This window comes from Molossus molossus, unplaced genomic scaffold, assembly GCF_014108415.1.
Source record: "Molossus molossus isolate mMolMol1 unplaced genomic scaffold, mMolMol1.p scaffold_m16_p_6, whole genome shotgun sequence".
NCBI lineage: Eukaryota > Metazoa > Chordata > Mammalia > Chiroptera > Molossidae > Molossus > Molossus molossus.
In genome coordinates this window covers 20,893,216-20,911,156 of record NW_023425399.1, presented here as the reverse complement: position 1 = coordinate 20,911,156, position 17,941 = coordinate 20,893,216, and the positions used below count along the sequence as shown (strand labels likewise).

At 40.3% G+C, this 17,941-nt stretch overlaps 1 protein-coding gene across 2 annotated transcripts in view; it reads right to left on the bottom strand.

Moving 5' to 3' along the window:
• Positions 1 to 17,941, bottom strand: part of PIGU (phosphatidylinositol glycan anchor biosynthesis class U) — a 111,909-nt gene that overhangs the window by 59,974 nt on the left and 33,994 nt on the right. For both annotated transcript variants that reach the window (XM_036245231.1, XM_036245232.1), the window contains exons 5-6: positions 16,197 to 16,306; positions 13,908 to 14,008 (exon numbers count right to left, since the gene is read on the bottom strand). In XM_036245231.1, coding sequence (XP_036101124.1) covers positions 13,908 to 14,008; positions 16,197 to 16,306 — 211 coding nt within the window. The remainder of the gene's footprint in view (positions 1 to 13,907; positions 14,009 to 16,196; positions 16,307 to 17,941) is intronic.

The window sequence follows — 17,941 nt, the reverse complement described above, 5'->3', positions numbered from 1 at the left end:
CTACTTCATGGGAAAAGGGGTGGAGAGAAAAGAACTTTGAGAACTGCATCCCTTAAACTAAGAAACTCACCAGCTAGAAAAAATTTCTGGTTGAAAGAAAGTAGAAGGAAGGCAGAGAAAGGAGGAAGCTGAAAGTAAAAGACAAAGGACAGAATTCTATGGGGTGGGCTCATGTTAATTAGTGCCAGGCATGATATCCTATCACCAGGGTACTTATATGAGCAAGGACATACTCATGCCCAGCAAAGCTGTGCCACCAGCAGAGGCCCCCAGACACCTGTTCAGCCACAGACCTATAGAACTAGATCCAGGTCAACTCTGATATAGAACGATGGCAATGGTAGGGCTCTGGAGTCCAACTAGGATGGGTTCAGGATTCCTTATCTTGGTCAATGACTTTTTGTTATTTTTATTTTTTTTAATCCTCACCCAAGCACATTTTTCCATTTTTTGTTCAGATAGAGTGGGAGGGAGAGAGAGAGAAACATCGATGTGAAAGGGACACATCGAATGGCTGCCACCCGCACGACCAACCAGGGCCGGGGACAAACTGCAACCGAGGTACGTGCCCTTAGCGGAAACCGAACCCGAGTCTCTCTGGACCACAGGCCGACACTCTAACCGCTGAGCCAAACCGTCCAGGGCGGTCAATGACTTTTTGTAGGAAACCGGCTAAGAACAGGGAGAAACTGGAAAAAAACTTTTAAATTAAACAGGTTTGCTACAGAAATTGGGAGAGAAGAGGCCCATGTGCCTGTTACCACAGGAGGGAGGCTAATGTTCCAACTGTATCCATTCTTATAAATGTGGTAAAAACAAATACATGACTTTGACCTCCACCCCAAGACCCAGAGAATGAAATCAACATAGGCACCTCCTGTCCTGCGATCAGTAATTACTAGTCTGGAGCATCTGATTATTTATAAGGCCCAAGAGAAAAGAAAGGGCTCATAATAAAACAGAATAGATGGTGAGTTTTAGAATACTTGCTCCCAAGATCAGGAAGAAGCAGCCTTCCTTCCTTGGATGAAATCATACGAAGAAAAAATCTGTTCTTTCTGCTAGTCTCTTGGCCAGTAAGTGGCATCAACATCCCCCCAGACACCCCAGTTATTCTCCACCCCTGCTTCCACCAGCCACCATGCCCTATGGATCCACCTCTGGAACATCCATCACTACAGTTCTTGCCAAAATGAGGAGACAAAGAAACAGGTCCCAAATGAAAGAAGAGAACAAAACCCCAGGAAAAGAACTAAGCGAAATGGAGATAAGCAACCTAACAGATGCTGAGTTCAAAATACTGCTTATAAGGACGCTCAATGAACTTAGTGAGAACCTCAGCGAACTTAGTGAGGGCCTCAAGTGCATAAAAAAGGACCAGTCAAAAATGAAGGAGGCATTAACTGAAATAAAGAATAATTTACACAGATTCAATAGTAGAGTAGGTAAAGCCAAGAAGCAAACCATCTATTTGGAATCTAAGGAAGCAAAAACACCCAATCAGAACAGCAAAAAGAAAAAAGAATCCAAAACAATGAGGATAGTGTAAGGAGCCTCTGGGAAAACTTCAAGCATGTTAACATTCCATCTTGGGGGTGCCAGAAGGAGAAGAGAGAGAACAAGAAATAGAAAACCTATTGGAAATAATAATGGCAGAAAACGTCCCTAACTTGGTGAAGGAAACAGACATACAAGTCCAGGAAGCACAGAGAGTCCCAAACAAGATGAACCCCAAGAGGTCCACACCAAGACACATCATCATCAAAATGCAAAAGGTTCAAGACAAAGAGAGAATCTTAAAAGCAGCAAGAGAAACGCAGCTAGATACCTAAAGGGAGTTCCCATAAGACTGTCAGCTGATTTCTCAAAAGAAACTTTGCAGGCCAGAGGGGAGTGGCAAGAAATATTCAGAGTGATGAAAAGCAAGAACCTACAACCAAGATTACTCTATCCTGCAAAGCTGTCATTTAGAATCAATGGCCATATAAAGATTTTCCCAAACAAGAAAAAGTAAAGGAGTCCATCACCACCAAACCGTTATTATATGAAATGTTGAAGGGTCTTGTTGAAGAAAAAGATAAAATATATGAACAAACAAAATGGCAATGAATACATATCTATCGACAATGGAATCTACAAACAAAATGAACAGGCAGAACGGAAACATTCTCATAGATTCAGAGAACATTTTGTTGGTTGGCAGATGGGAGGGAGGTTGGGGGAATAGGTGAAAAAGGTAAAGGGATTAAGAAGAACAAATTGGTTGCTAGGCTGACAAACCTCAAAGAGAAGGGGGTTTGGGCGTGGGAAGAAATAAACCAAAGAACTTATATGCATAACCAATGGACAGAGACAACAGTGTCGGAAAAGGCAGGAGGGGGCGGGAGTGGTGAGGAGGGTGTCAATGGGGGAAAAATGAGGAACATCTGTAATAAATTCAACAATAAAGATAAAAAAAAAAAAAAAAAAGACAACAACCAACACAACAGTAGCCGTCCAGTGTGAATGCCTTTTCTTGAATCATAAATATATAGGTCACATAAAGAGTTGCATCATATTAGACACGTTGCATAATAAGGTTGTGTCTGATTGGTTACTTCTTAGTATCAGAAATCCTTATACACAAGTATAGGCAACTGGTTTTTTAAAAAGTCACTTTAGAGCAAAAAGGGTAGGTAATTAGTATTATTGTTATTATTTGTAAATCAAATATATAGCTATTTTTTTTGTCAGATCTACAAAAAATATGTTTTTGGTATGCCACATAATTTTATTAATTAGTTTATATGTGCCACGAGATGAAAAAGGCTGCCCTAGAGGCACTGAAGATGGAAATGATGGAATCATCAGGTCTCAGTATCCTCTCTGCCACTGTTCTTCCAGGGCTGGGTTCCAAGAAGAAAACCTCTGATTTTAACCTCCTCCCAGTGCTCCCCAGAAGGCTCAGGAAAACTAACAGTCCTGAAGGATCTTTTAAAAGGGAGGTTAGCCCTGGCCGGTTTGGCTCAGCGGTTAGAGCGTCGGCCCGCGGACCGGAGAGTCTTGGGTTTGGTTTCCGCTTAGGGCATGTACCTCAGATGCAGTTTGTCCCCGGCCCCAGTTGGGGTTGTGTGGGTGGCAACCAGTCGATGTGTCTCTCTCACCTCGATATTTTTCTGTCTCTTCCCCCTTCTCCCCTCCCGCTCTATCTAAAGATAAATGCAAAAAATGTCCCTGGGAGAGGATAAAAAATAAATAAAAGGGAAGCTATTATTAAAAGTAACAAACGGCACTACCATTTGCTGGACACTGAGCACATGCCCCAACACCATGCTGTGTTTGCTTTTTCTTTTTTTAAACCTCATCTGAGGACACGCTGAGAGAGAGAGAGAGAGAGAGAGAGAGAGAGAAAGGAACACTGATGTGAGAAACATCAATCATTGCCTTCTGTGCCTCAACCTGGGATCGAACCCAAAACCCAGGTTTGTGCCCTGATCAGAAATTAAACCAATCTTTCAGTATACAGTACGATGCTCAATCAACTGAGCCACTCCAGCCAGGCACCATGCTAGGTGTTTTACATGCACTTACATTAAATGAATTTCTATGCATTTACATTCTCATTCTTTCTTTACATCACTCTATGCAGCTAGGGGCTGTCCCAACCCCCATGTTATAGATAAGGAAATGGGGACCAAAAGAGTTAATTGATTGGCTCAAGGTGATACAGCCTCCTTGTGGAGCTGGGACTGGCTACCTGATCTGTCTGACATCAGAGCAGCCTGAGCTCTTAATCATGCTGGAGACTGCCTCTGACAGTACTGATCCTTCTTATTCCTTAAGAAGCAAGTCCTGTAACCTAGGCCTCTTTTAGTGCAAAAAGAGAGCTGGAAGGGTCCTTAGGTGGCAAACCTTTAGAATTTGTAGTCTGGAACATTTCATTGTTGACAAATACCAACACTGAACAAAAAGAGTACCTAACAACATCTGTCATTTTCCTTTTTAAAGCCTATGAAGACTACTTCATAGGGAGGGAGTATTTTCATTAGTTCACTGAGAGACAGTATCCTAGACCGAAGCCCCCACCTTTGAAGTGAAACCCAAGCTGCTCTACTAACATCAACCCTGCCCACAGACCTGTGTTTCCCAGCCAACATCCCAACAAGAACATCACAATATAATGGCCTGGACCTTGTCCCTGGCCTGTCTCTCACTGTGTCTCAGGCAACCTTGGGCTGCCACAAAGAAAGCCAAGGGAGCCCTGGCCGGTTTGGCTCAGCGGTTAGAGCGTCCACCTGCGGTCCGGAGAGGCCTGGGTTCGGTTCCCGCTAAGGGCATGTACCTCGGTTGCAGTTTGTCCCTGGCCCCGGTTGGGGTCGTGCGGGTGGCAGCCACTTGATGTGTCCCTTTCACATCGATGTTTCCCTCTCTCTCTCCCTCCCACAATAAAACCATGTTTTATTTAGCCATTCCTTTCACTATTTTGAAGTATTTTCGTCATTATAAGTAATCCTGCATTTAGTGACTTCACATCTTAAAGCTTAGTTTGTATGTTTGCATTCCTTTAGAATAGATTCTCAAAAGTAGAATTAATAAATCAAAAGCACAAACATTTTAAGACTACTGCCTAACTGCTTTCCAAGAGGGCTATACTATTTTATAAGTCAGCTTGCACTGTAGGAGAATGCCTACTTGTATAGCTCCTTTGCCAGCACTGAAAATTATTTTCTAAAATCTTTGTCAACTTGAAAGAGAAAAAAATCCACTTCTTTGTCATTTTAATTTGCTTCTCTTTATTAATTATCTATGGAATTAGTTTTTCATATTTTTTAATCATTTATATTCCTTCTTTTGTGAACTCTCCCAACTGTTTTTTCCTTTATTAATTTTATTAAATATCTAAGTATATGGTACAATATAAAATGTAATAACATGATTTACAGATTTTATAAGTGAACTAACCTTCTGTATGTACTTCTGTAGGAACTACTAATATACTCAAAGAGTTAGAGTAATTCAAACTAAAATAAAATTCTCCAAATATTTTAACAGATTAGAAGTGTTATTTGTGGTCTCTACAGCTGCCAACAATGGAAAATAATAAATATCTAGCAAGCCTGGCTGGTATGGCTCAGTGGTTGAGTGCCAACCCATGCATCAAGAGGTTATTAGTTCAATTCCAAGTCAGGGCACATGCCCAGGTTGTGGGCCAAATCTCTAGTGGGATGCAGGAGGCGGCCAATCGATGTTCTTTCTCATTGATGTTTCTATCTCTCTCTCCCTCTCCCTTCCTCTCTCTCTAAAATAAATTTTAAAAAATAAAAAATAGCCCTGGCCAGTTTGGTTCAGCAGTTAGAGCGTTAGCCGGTAGACCAGAGTCTCCCGGGTTTAGTTCCTGCTAAGGGTATGTGCCTTGGTTGCAGTTTGTCCCCGGCCCCGGTTGGGGTCATGCGGGTGTCAACCACTCAATGTATCTCTCTCACATCAATGTTTCTCTCTCTCTCTCTTCCTTCCACTCTATCTGAAAATAAATGTAAAAATATCCTCGGGTGAGGATTAAAAAAAAAAAAAAAGTTTCTCTCTCTTCCTCCCTCTCTTCCTCTTGCTCTATCTGAAGATAAATGCAAAAATGTCCTTGGGTGAGGATTAAAAAAATAATAATAATAAAAATAAATAAATAAATAAAATAAAATAAAAAATAAATGTCCAGAAAAAGGGACGGCCTTAAACCCCATAACAAATATACTTGAGGAACAGAGTGGAGATAAGGAGGGGTAATAAAAGACTTTTACTTCTCATTTTGTATGTTTGAATATCTTTTATTCTTACCAAGTACTTGAACTACCTCTAAACTTTTTAAAAATTAAATTTAGATTGAAAGTAACTGACAAATATGTGACCAATGTCACACAATTTCTATGAAATAAGTGACAAAAGTAAAATAAAATTGTGTGTATAACATTACAAAAATGTAAGTTCATTTGACAGAAATCTGGAGTGATACAATAAAAAAAATTTTTTTGTTCCATGGGACCAAAAACAATGTGACTGCAAAAAAGATAACATATAACATTCTTACATGTCCCCCCAACCCCCCCAAAAAACAAAACCTTTCCATTGACTTAAAAGATCATATAAAAGATATTTTTTATTTTTATTTTTTTTATCCTCACCTGAGGACATTTTTCCATTTTTTGTTCAGATAGAGTGGGAGGGAGAGAGAGGAACAGAGAGAGAGAGAAACATCGACGTGAAAGGAACACATCGAGTGGCTGCCACCCGCACGACTGACCAGGGCCGGAGACAAACTGCAACCGAGGTATGCGCCCTTAGCAGAAACCGAACCCGGGTCTCTCAGGACCGCAGGCCAACGCTCTAACCGCGGAGCCAAACCGGCCAGGGCTAAAAGATATTTTTTAATGGCATTATTTACATTTTTATGTGAGACTCCTATTAAATACACCTTCAGTGGACATGTCTTCAGTCTTTCTAGTTTTGTGCTGGGCTATTTTATTTTATTAATTATTATTTTTTAAAACATATTTTTATTGATTTTTTTTTTTTTAGGGAGAAAGAGATGGAAACATCGATGTGAGAAATATCAATTGGCTGCCTCCTGCATGCCTCCTACTGGGGATCAAGTCCGAAACCCGGGCACGTGCCCTGACAGGGAATCAAACCGGGAACTTTCAGTCCATGGGATGATGCTCAATTCACTGAGCCATACCGGCCAGGCTATTTTTGTTTTATTTTATCCTCACCTGAAGACATTTTTCCATTTTTTGTTCAGATAGAGAGGGAGGGAGGGAGAGAGAGAGAGAGAGAGAGAGAGAGAGAGAGAGAGAAACATCGAGTGGCTGTCTCCCTCACGATCCAACCAGGGCCGGGGACAAACTGCAACTGAGATACGTACCCTTAGTGGGAACTGAACCCGGGTCTCTCCAGACCGCAGGTGATGCTCTAACCGCTTAGCCAAACTGGCCAGGGCCTGGCCAGGCTATTTTAAAGGTGACATTTCTAAAGGCTAGAGCTCAGTCCCTTCTGCCAGGCTGCAGTATATAATCTTTATTTCAATGGACACAAGAAACCTTGATTAATGAGTCTACCTGAGCCTGGTGCTCTGGAAACAGGGACTGAGGCACTGAGTATTCAAACAGTAAAGAGTCTTCTTATTTCAGAGCACAATCTTCAGAACAACACAATTCAGGTTATGCAATGTGCAATCATTTTAAGTAACCTGATAATAAGTTAAAACTAAGTGGCCTACAGAAAGACCTGTCATTCCCACATGCCACCCTAGAAAAGGTAAGCAAACTGTAAGTAAAAGGTTCTATGTGAAACTTTTGATTCTTTATTTCTTAAGTGTGTAAACTATTTAGCAACAATGTATGAAAATAAGGACTCTCTTGGAAGGCAATTTAGCAATAAATTTTAGAAATCCTAAAGAAGGTACATACCCCGTGATACAATAGTTTTATTTCTAGGGCTTTATTGTAAGAAAATAACTGAACATGAATGCAAAAATTACTGTACATTAGAAATTAATTTGTGGTATTAAATAGCTGAAAACTGGAAAATGAGCTAAATAGTTAATTAGTAGAAGTTGGTTAAAGAATTTCTATACAGCTTTGGCCAGTTTGGCTTAGCGGTTAGAGTGTTGGCCCACAGACCAATGAGTCACGGGTTCCAATCCAGTCCAGGGCACCTACCTCGGGTGCGGTTTGTCCCTGGCCCTGGCCCTGGTCAGCGTCATTTGGGAGGCAACCTGTCGATGTGTCCCTCTCATGTCAATGTTTCTCTCTCCCTCTCTCTCCCATCCTCCCTCCTACTCTATCTGAAGATAAATAGAAAAATATCCTTGAGTGAGGATTAAAAAAAAAAGGAATTTCTATATATTCATCCATATAATGAATAATATGTAGCTATTTAATTGACAGACTATAGCCCGGCCAGTGTGGCTCAGTGGTTGAGCATCAACACATGCACCAAGAGGTTGCCACTTGGATTCCAGGTCAGGGCATATGCCCAGGTTGTGGGCTCAATCCCCAGTGGGCATGCAGGAGGTGGCCAATCGATGTTTCTATCTCTCTCTCCCTCTCCCTTCCTCTCTTTAAAAAGCAATGAAGAAAAATATAATGTTTTAAGTAAATTGAGAGACTAAGTGTTTATTGACATATGTGGTAGATTGTATTTTTGGCCCCTATTCCACATCCCTCCCTATGTCCAGGTCATTTGCCATGTAACTTTGCAGTGCCCTTCCATTGTGGGCAGAATGAAAGTCTCCACCCCTGGGCTCAGCCATGTGTTTATGTTTTGATTGATGGGATACTAGCATGTGATGCAACCAGAAACTTAAAAAGCGCGTGCCTGACTGGGCTTGCTCACAGTTGTGCCTCTGCCGTCACTATGACAAGAACATACCTAAATTAGTCCCCTGGTCCAGGAGGATGACAGACAAGTGAAGAAGAGTTCAGTTTAGTTTAGCCAACTGCTAGCCACTGATGCATGAATGAGCCCTGGTGAAACCAACAAACTGCCTAGCCAAGTCCAACCTAGATTAGGTGACCCATGCTGACTTACAGATGCATAAGCTAATGTTTATTGTTGTTTTGAGCCACTGAGATTTGAAGTGGTTTGTTAAATAACATTTTTGTGGTGATAGTAGATACAATATTCAAAAGTCTAAAAGAAAAATGGGAGGAAAATCTTGAAATGTGTATCTCCAAAGCTTTTACTTCCAGTTAAAAATGATAGATTATTCATGTGTATATCATCTCTCTCTCCAGAAACCTCACTAAAATGACAATAAAGGAATAAAACTAGTCTTAAACCACAAAGAACAGGAGAGGTGATTATAGCAAAATAAAATTTAATACAATAGTAGAAACATAAAGCAAGAAGAAGAGGGATAAATGTGGAAGAAATTACAGCACAGGAACCTCAGAGAGGAATACCAATACAAATTAGGCCAAGTCACCCTACAGGACTTCTGAGAAAGTCAGTACCTTGAAGGCATCAGATACTATGAAAAGTGAGGTAAGGTACAGAGATGAAAATCAAGCTTAAAGTTTGTATACAGACCAGGCAGAATCCCAGGTCTGATCTCAGTATGTGCAGCCAGGTAACTATCCCTACATATTCCATCCTTCTAACTTTCTGTTCCATTCCCAGACACTACAGTTCTGGAGAATATTAGCTGAAGAGGCACAGGTCTAGGGCATACTAATCATAGTAATGGGCTGAGGAGAAGCGTGGGCTGAGAGTAATGAGATTACATGAAGTCTATACATTACAATCGCCATCTCCTCTGTTTCTACTCTCACAATTTCAGCAGTTGGTCACATGAACCCCCACCCCCATCCCACTGCAACTCCAACTCTGTTACCCTTAGGCAGGAAATTGAAGAATTCCTCTCTGGAAACACTAAATAGTTTCAGAGAAAAAGAAAACCTATAAATGATGACATTTAGGGATACCTCCAACAAGAAAGGTCAGCCCAATGCCCAATCTCACCTACAGTGAGAATGATCCATTAACAAGTCCTGCCCAAGCAGTCTCAAATCAACATGTTAGTGCCTCATTCTTAAACATAAACAGACAGCCAAGAATCACCAAAAATAAGAGAAAATCCTCCCATATGAAAGATAGAGTCCAAAAAAAACAGGAAAACAAAGTGGTGATGACCAGGAAGACAGAAAGACTATGCCTGGAACAGATGAGAAATGGAAACAAACAAACTCAGAGAAATAAGAAAGAATATTGTGGTGATAAAAATAATAATAGGCTGCTTCAAAAAACTAAAATTGGAGACCAAGAAAGAACTTAAAAATATAATAGAAAAGCCCTGGCTGGTTTGGCTCAGCAGTTAGAGCGTCGGCCTATGGATTAAAAGGTCATAGGTCTGATTACCAGTCAAGGGCAGGTACCTGGGTTGTAGGTTTGATCCCCAGCCCTCATCGGAGTTGTGTGGGAGGCAACCAATTGATGTGTCTCTCTCACATGGATATTTCTCTCTCTGTCTCTCTCTCTCCCTCCCTTCCTTCCACTCTATCTAAAAAAATCAATGGAAAAAAATATCCTCTGGTAAGGATTAACAAAAAAAAGAAAAATTCACCCTGGCCGTTATGGCTCAATGGTAGAGCATTGGCCCATGAAGCAAAGAGTACTAGGTTTGATTCTGGCCAAAGGCATGTGCCTCGATTTCAGTTTGTCCCCAGCCCCCATTGGGGTTACTCAGGTGGCAGCCAGTTGATGTGTCTCTCTTGCATCGATGTTTCTCTTTCTCTCTCTCTCTCTCTCTCTCTCTCTCTCTTCCTCCCTCTCTCCCTCCCTCTCTCCTTCCTGCTCTATCTGAAGATAAATGCAAAAGTATTCTTGGGTGAGGATTTAAAAAAAAAAAAGAAAAATTAAAAATTCAATAGAAGAGTTGGAAGATAAAAATAAAGAAATATCCCAGAAAAAGAGGAAGTAAAAACGATGGAATGATCAATAGGAAATAAAATATACAAATTAAATAAATCAAGAAAGCCCAGCCCTGGCCAGTCTGCCTCAGCAGTTGGAGCATCGGCCTACAGACCAGGGAGTCCTGGGTTTGGTTCCCGCTAGGGGCACATACCAAAAAAAAAAAAAAAAAAAGTAATTCAAATCCATCAAGTATAAAATAAATCTACATTCCAGAGAAGTGATTCCAAGCCCTGGAAATTCCCAATTATGTAAACAGTTATCGTAAGATTTACTGAAATAATAAATTTAAAGAATTTTTTAAAAAAGGAAGTCCAGCCCTGGCCAGTTTGGCTCAGCGGTTGGAGCGTCGGCCTGCGGTCCGGAGAGACCCGGGTTCGGTTCCCGCTAAGGGCACGTACTTCGGTTGCAGTTTGTCCCCGGCCCTGGTTAGTCATGCGGGTGGCAGCCACTCGATGTGTCCCTTCACGTCGATGTTTCTCTCTCTCTCTCTCCCTTCCTCTCTCTCCCTCCCACTCTATCTGTACAAAAAAAAAAAAAAAATCCTCGGGTGAGGATTAAAAAAAAAAAAAGGAAGTCCAGTATCTAATGGATGTTCAAAATAAGGGAACAAAGAGAATTTGAAAAATAGTACAGAAACACCTTCTAGAACTAAAGGACACTAGTCTCTACATTGAAAAAGACCTACCAAGTGCCCAGTATAATCAATGAATGAAGACTCATGTCAAGATATAGCATCATAGCCCAGCTGGTGTGGCTCACTGGTTGAGTCCTGACCCATGCACGAAGAGGTTGCCGGTTCGATTCCTGGTCAGGGCAAATGCCCAGGCTGTGGGCCCAATCTCCAGTGGGGGGCATGCAGGAGGCAGCCAATCGATGTTCTCTCTTATAGATGTTTCTATCTCTCTCTCCCTCTCCATTCCTCTCTCTCAAATCAACAAAGAAAAAAAAAAAAAAAAGACACAGCATCATGAAATTTCAAAACACTAAGCATAAAAAGAAGTTCCTAAATCTTTCTGAAAAAAATTGAGTTACATATAATGATATCAAACTGCTCAATAACAACCAGGATGTTGGAGGACAGTAAAGCAAAGCCTTCAAAATTCTGAAGGAAAAGTTTTTTCAAACTAGAACTCTATACTCTGCCCCAACCATTAATTTGGAACTAAGCTAGAACAAATATATTTTTCAGATATAAAATGACTCAAGATATGTATTTTTTGCTGTTGCTATTAATCCTCACCCAAGGATATTTTTCCATTGATTTTTAGAGAGAGTGTAAGAGAGGGAGGTGGGGAAGAGAGAGAAACATCAGCGGGAGAGAGACACATCAATTGATTGCTTCCTGCACACAGCCTGCAACTCAGGTACGTGCCCTTGTCCAGGAATTGAACATGGGCCAACACTCTAACCACTAAGACATACCAACCATGGCTCAAGATATGTATTTAATACACCCTTTCTTAGAAACTATTAGAGGAGCTACTTAAGCAAAACAAAGAGAAAAAAAAATCAGTAAATGAGAGAAGGAATCCAGAAAATAAGGAATACAATGCAGGAGAATCATGAGAATTATAAACGGAAGTCCCATTATGACCGCTTTGCACCAGGCCCAGACAACAACCAGGACAGACTGGGTAAGAATGGAGAATGCATGAGGGTGGTATCCAGAAAAATAATAGAACTGATAGACGATTTGATGTCTCTAAGCATTTAAAAAAAAAATATTGCCAGGCACTTGACAGATCTAGACTAAGCAAAAATAAGAAGCAAGCAAAAAAAGAGAGAGAGAGAGAATTATTGACCCTATGAAAAATAAAAGGTTGTACAAGAAAGAAAAAGTAACCTTAGTTACTTTTTTGCCCAGCAGTAAATATACATACAGTGTCATAAAATACAGGTACCAACTACTGATTTAATCAAAACTGAGACATAACTCCTTGAAGAAAATGAGGTAAAGAGAAAGCAGAGATATTGGTACAAAAAAGCTCAATCTTTATCTTCCATGAGAATGAAATAGATAATGTCTAAAATTTATAATTCATTAAATAGCAATATGAAGTCTTATTTAGAAATATGGAAGTAAATACTAGCAAAAGCCAAAAGCAGATGCTTTGAAGATGCTGAGAAGAGAGGCAGAGGGCTGTTATCTCATTATAAGCCTAGAAAAACAATTTTTTTAATGACGTTAATTTTAACAGTAACTCTCTGAACGACAGAATTTCAAGATTTTTTTTTTTTTTTAAAAGAACAGTTTATTGCCCTGGCCAGTTTGGCTCAGCGGTTAGAGCGTCGGCCTGCGGTCCGCAGAGACCCGGGTTCGGTTCCCGCTAAGGGCACGTACTTCGGTTGCAGTTTGTCCCCGGCCCTGGTTGGTCGTGCGGGTGGCAGCCACTCGATGTGTCCCTTCACATCGATGTTTCTCTCTCTCTCTCCCTTCCTCTCTCTCCCTCCCACTCTATCTGTACAAAACATGGAAAAATGTCCTCGGGTGAGGATAAAAAATAAATAAATAAATAAAAGAACAATTTATTCATTTTTAGAGAGAGAGGGAGAGGGAGAAAGAGAAACATCGATGTGAGAGTGTAACATTGATCAGCTGCCTCCTGTACACCTCCTACCAGGGATGAAGCCCACAACCCAGGCATGTGCCCTGACCAGGAATCCAACTGGCAACCTTTTGGTGCATGGGACAACACCCAACCAACTAAGCCATACCACCCAGGGCTCAAAATGTTTTAATTAAATTTTTTCTCTTGACTTATCTAAATTTTCTGTAATAATCTTGTATTACTTGTGTAATTTTTTTGGTAGTTTTTTTTAATTGAATTTCTTGGGGTGACACTGCTTAATAAAACCATAAGGTTTCAAGTGTACAACTCTATAAAACATCATCTGCATACTGCATTGTGTGCTCATCACCCAAAGACAAGTCTCTTTCCACTACCATTTATACCCCTTCTGCCCTCTTCCACCTCCTCCACCCCCCTTCTCCTCTGGCAATCACCCTACTGTTATCTGTTTTGTTTTTAGTTGTTGTTTTTTTTGCTTAATTCCTTCACCTTTTCACCCAGTGCCCAATTACCCTTCCTTCTGACAGCTGTCAGTTTGTTTTATGTATCATCTGTGAGTCTTTTAATTTTGTTTGTTAGTTTATTTTGTTCATTAGATTCCACATATAAGTGAAATCGTGTGGTACTTGTCTTTCTCTGACTGACTCCTTTCAATTAGCATAATACTCTCCAGGTCCATCCATGATGTAGCAAAAGGTAAGAGTTCCTTCCTTCTTTATGACAGCCAAGAAATATTTCATTGTGTAAATGTACCACAACTTTTTTATTCACTCATACTTGTGTAAATATTTTTAAATGCTTTTAAGTGTTGCATTGTATTTTTTTTTAAATCCATAACACAAATGTTACAAAACCCTACACAAATCAGGGCTTTGTAGTTTTTTGGGGTCTTACCTTTTATTGTGGTCAAAATGAAGAAAGCAATGAGGGTGTTGTTGATGGCACAGGTAGACTTGGCAACACAAGATAAGACCGTGTAGGGATTTAAGAGATAGCTGGGGAAAAACACACAAATTTGGTATTAGTAATCCTGGTCAAAGGACCAAGGGTGTCTTGGCCACTAGAGCCAGAAAGAGATTTACTAAAAGCATACAAAGGAAGGTAGATTCTTTGAAATGAGTTCTCTGAAGTAAAAGAGAATGGAGTGGGATTGAGGCCAATGAGTAAAAGGCACAGAACACTCACTCCCTATTCTATGTGGTCTATAGAAAACCATCTTATTTAATCATTACAGAGACCCTATAAACCAGCAATAACATTATTCCCATTGTTCAGATGAGGAAGCTGACCCAGTGATTAACTAACTTGCCCAAGGTTTCACAAGCTAGTGAATACACTCAAAATTAGGTCTTTCCCGCTCTAATTTCAGACTTAAAAATGATAAAATTATTCCAGTTTTCCCACAACCATGTATCTTAGGAATGGCTACACTTCTCTGAAAACCAGAAAAAGAACTTTTTCCTCAGTCAGGTTCCTAAGTTGTGACACAGGCTACCCCCATTCAAGAGGTCAGAACAGCTTAGATGTAGCCCTCTATGTAGTCAAATAGTATCTATCCATCCAGACTCCAAGAACAGAATAAGTTATCTGTTGACTTCGATAAGCTAGTTTCTATAGAACTTCACAGGACACTTGAATTTCCACTGGGAAGGAATTAAGCTGAAACATCTAGTCTTTTCCTGAGATGGAAAGGATTGGACTGAGAAAATGAATCTGAAATGTGGTGAGTAGGGAAATCTTACATAGTCATAATGGATTATTACTTTTATTTATTTCTCTCTTGCTTCCACAAAAGATTAAAGGTGGCTCAAATAAGAACAGATAATAAAAAATACCAGTAACATAAAAATAGAAATAAAGAATCAAGACTAGGGTAAACATAAATAAAAGGAGAAAGGAAAAGAAAGGGAAAGAAGACCCAATGGGTCTTCTACAGCACTGTAATAATCAGCTTCAAATCTGGCTCTGCATTTCTTGGCAGACAGAGTGAAAAGGGAAACCAGTTACATAATTCTGATTATCAGATAGGAAGAAACATACCAGTGTCTCAGGGAGATTATAATTATTATTTACAAATAAAGACCTTAAATCCAATACCTCCCAGGGCTGTAAGACTAGCAGTTCTAAAGATAAAGGTCTGGAAGTTGTTCGTGTTTTTTTTTCAGCTATTACAGATAGGCTTATTACACAACCTTTAAAGAAATGGCTGCTGCTATTACAAAACTACCCTCAGTAGACATATTAGTCCATAAGGGATTCACAATGTTGCTAAACCCCTGATTCTATTAAGTAGTTCCCACCAATATTTTTGAAATATACAGATGTGAACTGATACCTCAAAACTGGTGGTGGGGAACCATTTCTAAATAGAAGATGTGATGTTCAAGAAGCAGCTACACAGCCAACTATCTGGACTACTGAACAGGAGATTCACACAAAGGCAGAAGGATGAATAAACTGTCCTCAAAGGGCCCCTTCTAGGTCTGAAGTTCTAAGGTCATGTTTTTCCATGAGGAAACTTGTTTATCTTGTTTATTGTATATCCTCAAAACTAGTATATTATTAATATTCAACGACAATTAATCAACTAAATAATTATTCACAATGCCTATCTCAGGAATATAAACGGGAATAACCTGAAAGAATTAAACTTCCTGGCAGCACTGAGTACTCCTAGGGAATTCTTTCGCAGAGCCTCAGTAAATTTCACTCTCTCATACAGGTCATCCATCTGAGCATCTGGGAGGGTCTGACATTTGGGACTTTATTTCTGTTGTCTGAACTACAAATAGGGGGACTAACTTGTACATGATGGATAGAAACTGCTCAAAACAACAAGCACATAAAGATCAGAATTTTATTCAATCCATATATCACAACTGAAGAATGATTTTTTTTTTTTTTTAAGAAACAAGTAGGCTAGAGCCCAGATCAGCATTGAGTAAAAAAGCATCTGTGAAGGGTTGATTGTGCATGTCCCTGTGTGAGGCTTTGTCCCAACAGAAACAGAATGGCTCTGTCTCTTTTGCTGGCCAGAACCCCGGTTGTGCAACAGAACTACAGCAAATACTTGATGACTAAGACTGCAAATCTCCAAAAATACAACAAACAACATGAGAAAGTCTCATCAGATTTTCCTCGCATTTGTTGGCACCGAGCCCTGCTTTGTCAGAGAATACTTACAACAGGGCCACTTTCAGAGGGATGTAGCGCATTTCCATAGGCGTCCGGATGAGTTCGGCCACATCTGGGGCATACTGGTCTAATTCGAGGAGGAGTTTCTGCTTTTTAAACTGCAAAAAACAAAAAACAAACAAACAAACAAAAAACAACGAAACACATAAAACAAATTACTTCCTGTTGCTTTTAGGATGAAAACAAAAGTCCTTCCATGACCCACATGGCCCCACCTCTCTAGGGGCATCTCACACTCGCTTCCCCCGCCTCTGACTTTCTGGGTTCAAACATCATGAACATGCCACGCCCTCCTGCTCCCAGACCTTTACATTTAACCTTGAAAAACGTCTTCTCTTTCCCTAGTGAACTCCCACACAGTTTTCAGATCTCAGTAAAATAATCACTTCCTCAGGAAGGCACATTAACCCCTAACCCTACTAGGTAAAATCTTCCCATTATGCACGTTCTTCCATAGCACTGTTCACAGTTATAACTTTTATATTATTTATGTGACTGACTAATATGTGTTTCCCTCCCCAGACTATGAGTTCCACAAAGGCAGGGACCATGTTTATTGCCAATACCTGGCACAGGGAACAAACAATAAATACCTGTTGAATGGCTATATGAACAACTAGGTGGCAAAGCAAAGTTACCAGCCATTTTTTTTTTATCCTCACCCGAGGACATTTCTCCATTTATCTTCAGATAGAGCAGGAGGGAGAAAGAGGAGAGAGAGAAACATCAACATGAGAGAGACACACCGAGTGGCTGCCACCCACATGACCCCAACTGGGGCAGGGACAAACTGCAACCAAGGTACATGCCCTTAGTGGGAACCGAACCCAGGACTCTGGTCCACAGGCTGACGCTCTAATCGCTGAGCCAAAATGACCAGGGCTCAGCCATTTTAAAGAGTTATTATCACTGGCCTAAGGATTCCAGAGTCCCATCAGCACAGTGAAATATTTTCACACAAAGTGTAAAGATCCCCTGTATGTCACAGTATCCTGCGTTTTCTTCTGAGCTCTCCTGTTTCAAGTACTGACTTCCACAGAGGAAGAGGGATGGGTGTGGTTGAGCAGCTGGATAGGTAAGAGTGAGATGGGGTGGAAAGCTCTTGGCTTCCCCTGGTGTGTCCCAACAAGTTCATAGGTGTGTTCCAGAATGAAAAAAAGTTAGGCAACCTTATAAGTAAACATGGGTCAGATTATAGATGGAAAAAGTCTTTGAATCAAAATGGGGTAGCACTGCTGATTTAATGATCAGAGAATCTTATTTAGATAGTATAAAATCAATGCTGAAACCTATTATAAAACAGAGTAATTCAGAGGAGCCAAAGTAGCTAGCATTTAACTGTGTGTGAGTCAAAATTTAATGATGAAAAAAAACAGATGTCAACAGAATATATACTGTATTTTACCATTTATATAAAGTTAAAAGAATGCAAAATAATATTATATGTTATTTAGGAATTTTACAAGGAAGGAGATAAAAGTATATAGAGAGGCAACTCTGTGTAATATTTTATTTTTTAAGCTGAAATAGATTCATAGCATGTATTATTCTTTATGTATTTTTGCATGTCTTAGGTATTTAATAATGAAAAATTCTTAAGTTAAGCCCTGGCCAGTTTGGCTCAGCGGTTAGAGCGTCGGCTCCTGCTAAGGGCGCATACCTCGGTTGCAGTGTGTCCCTGGTCCAGGTTGGTCGTGCGGGTGGCAACCACTCGATGTGTCCCTTTCGCGTTG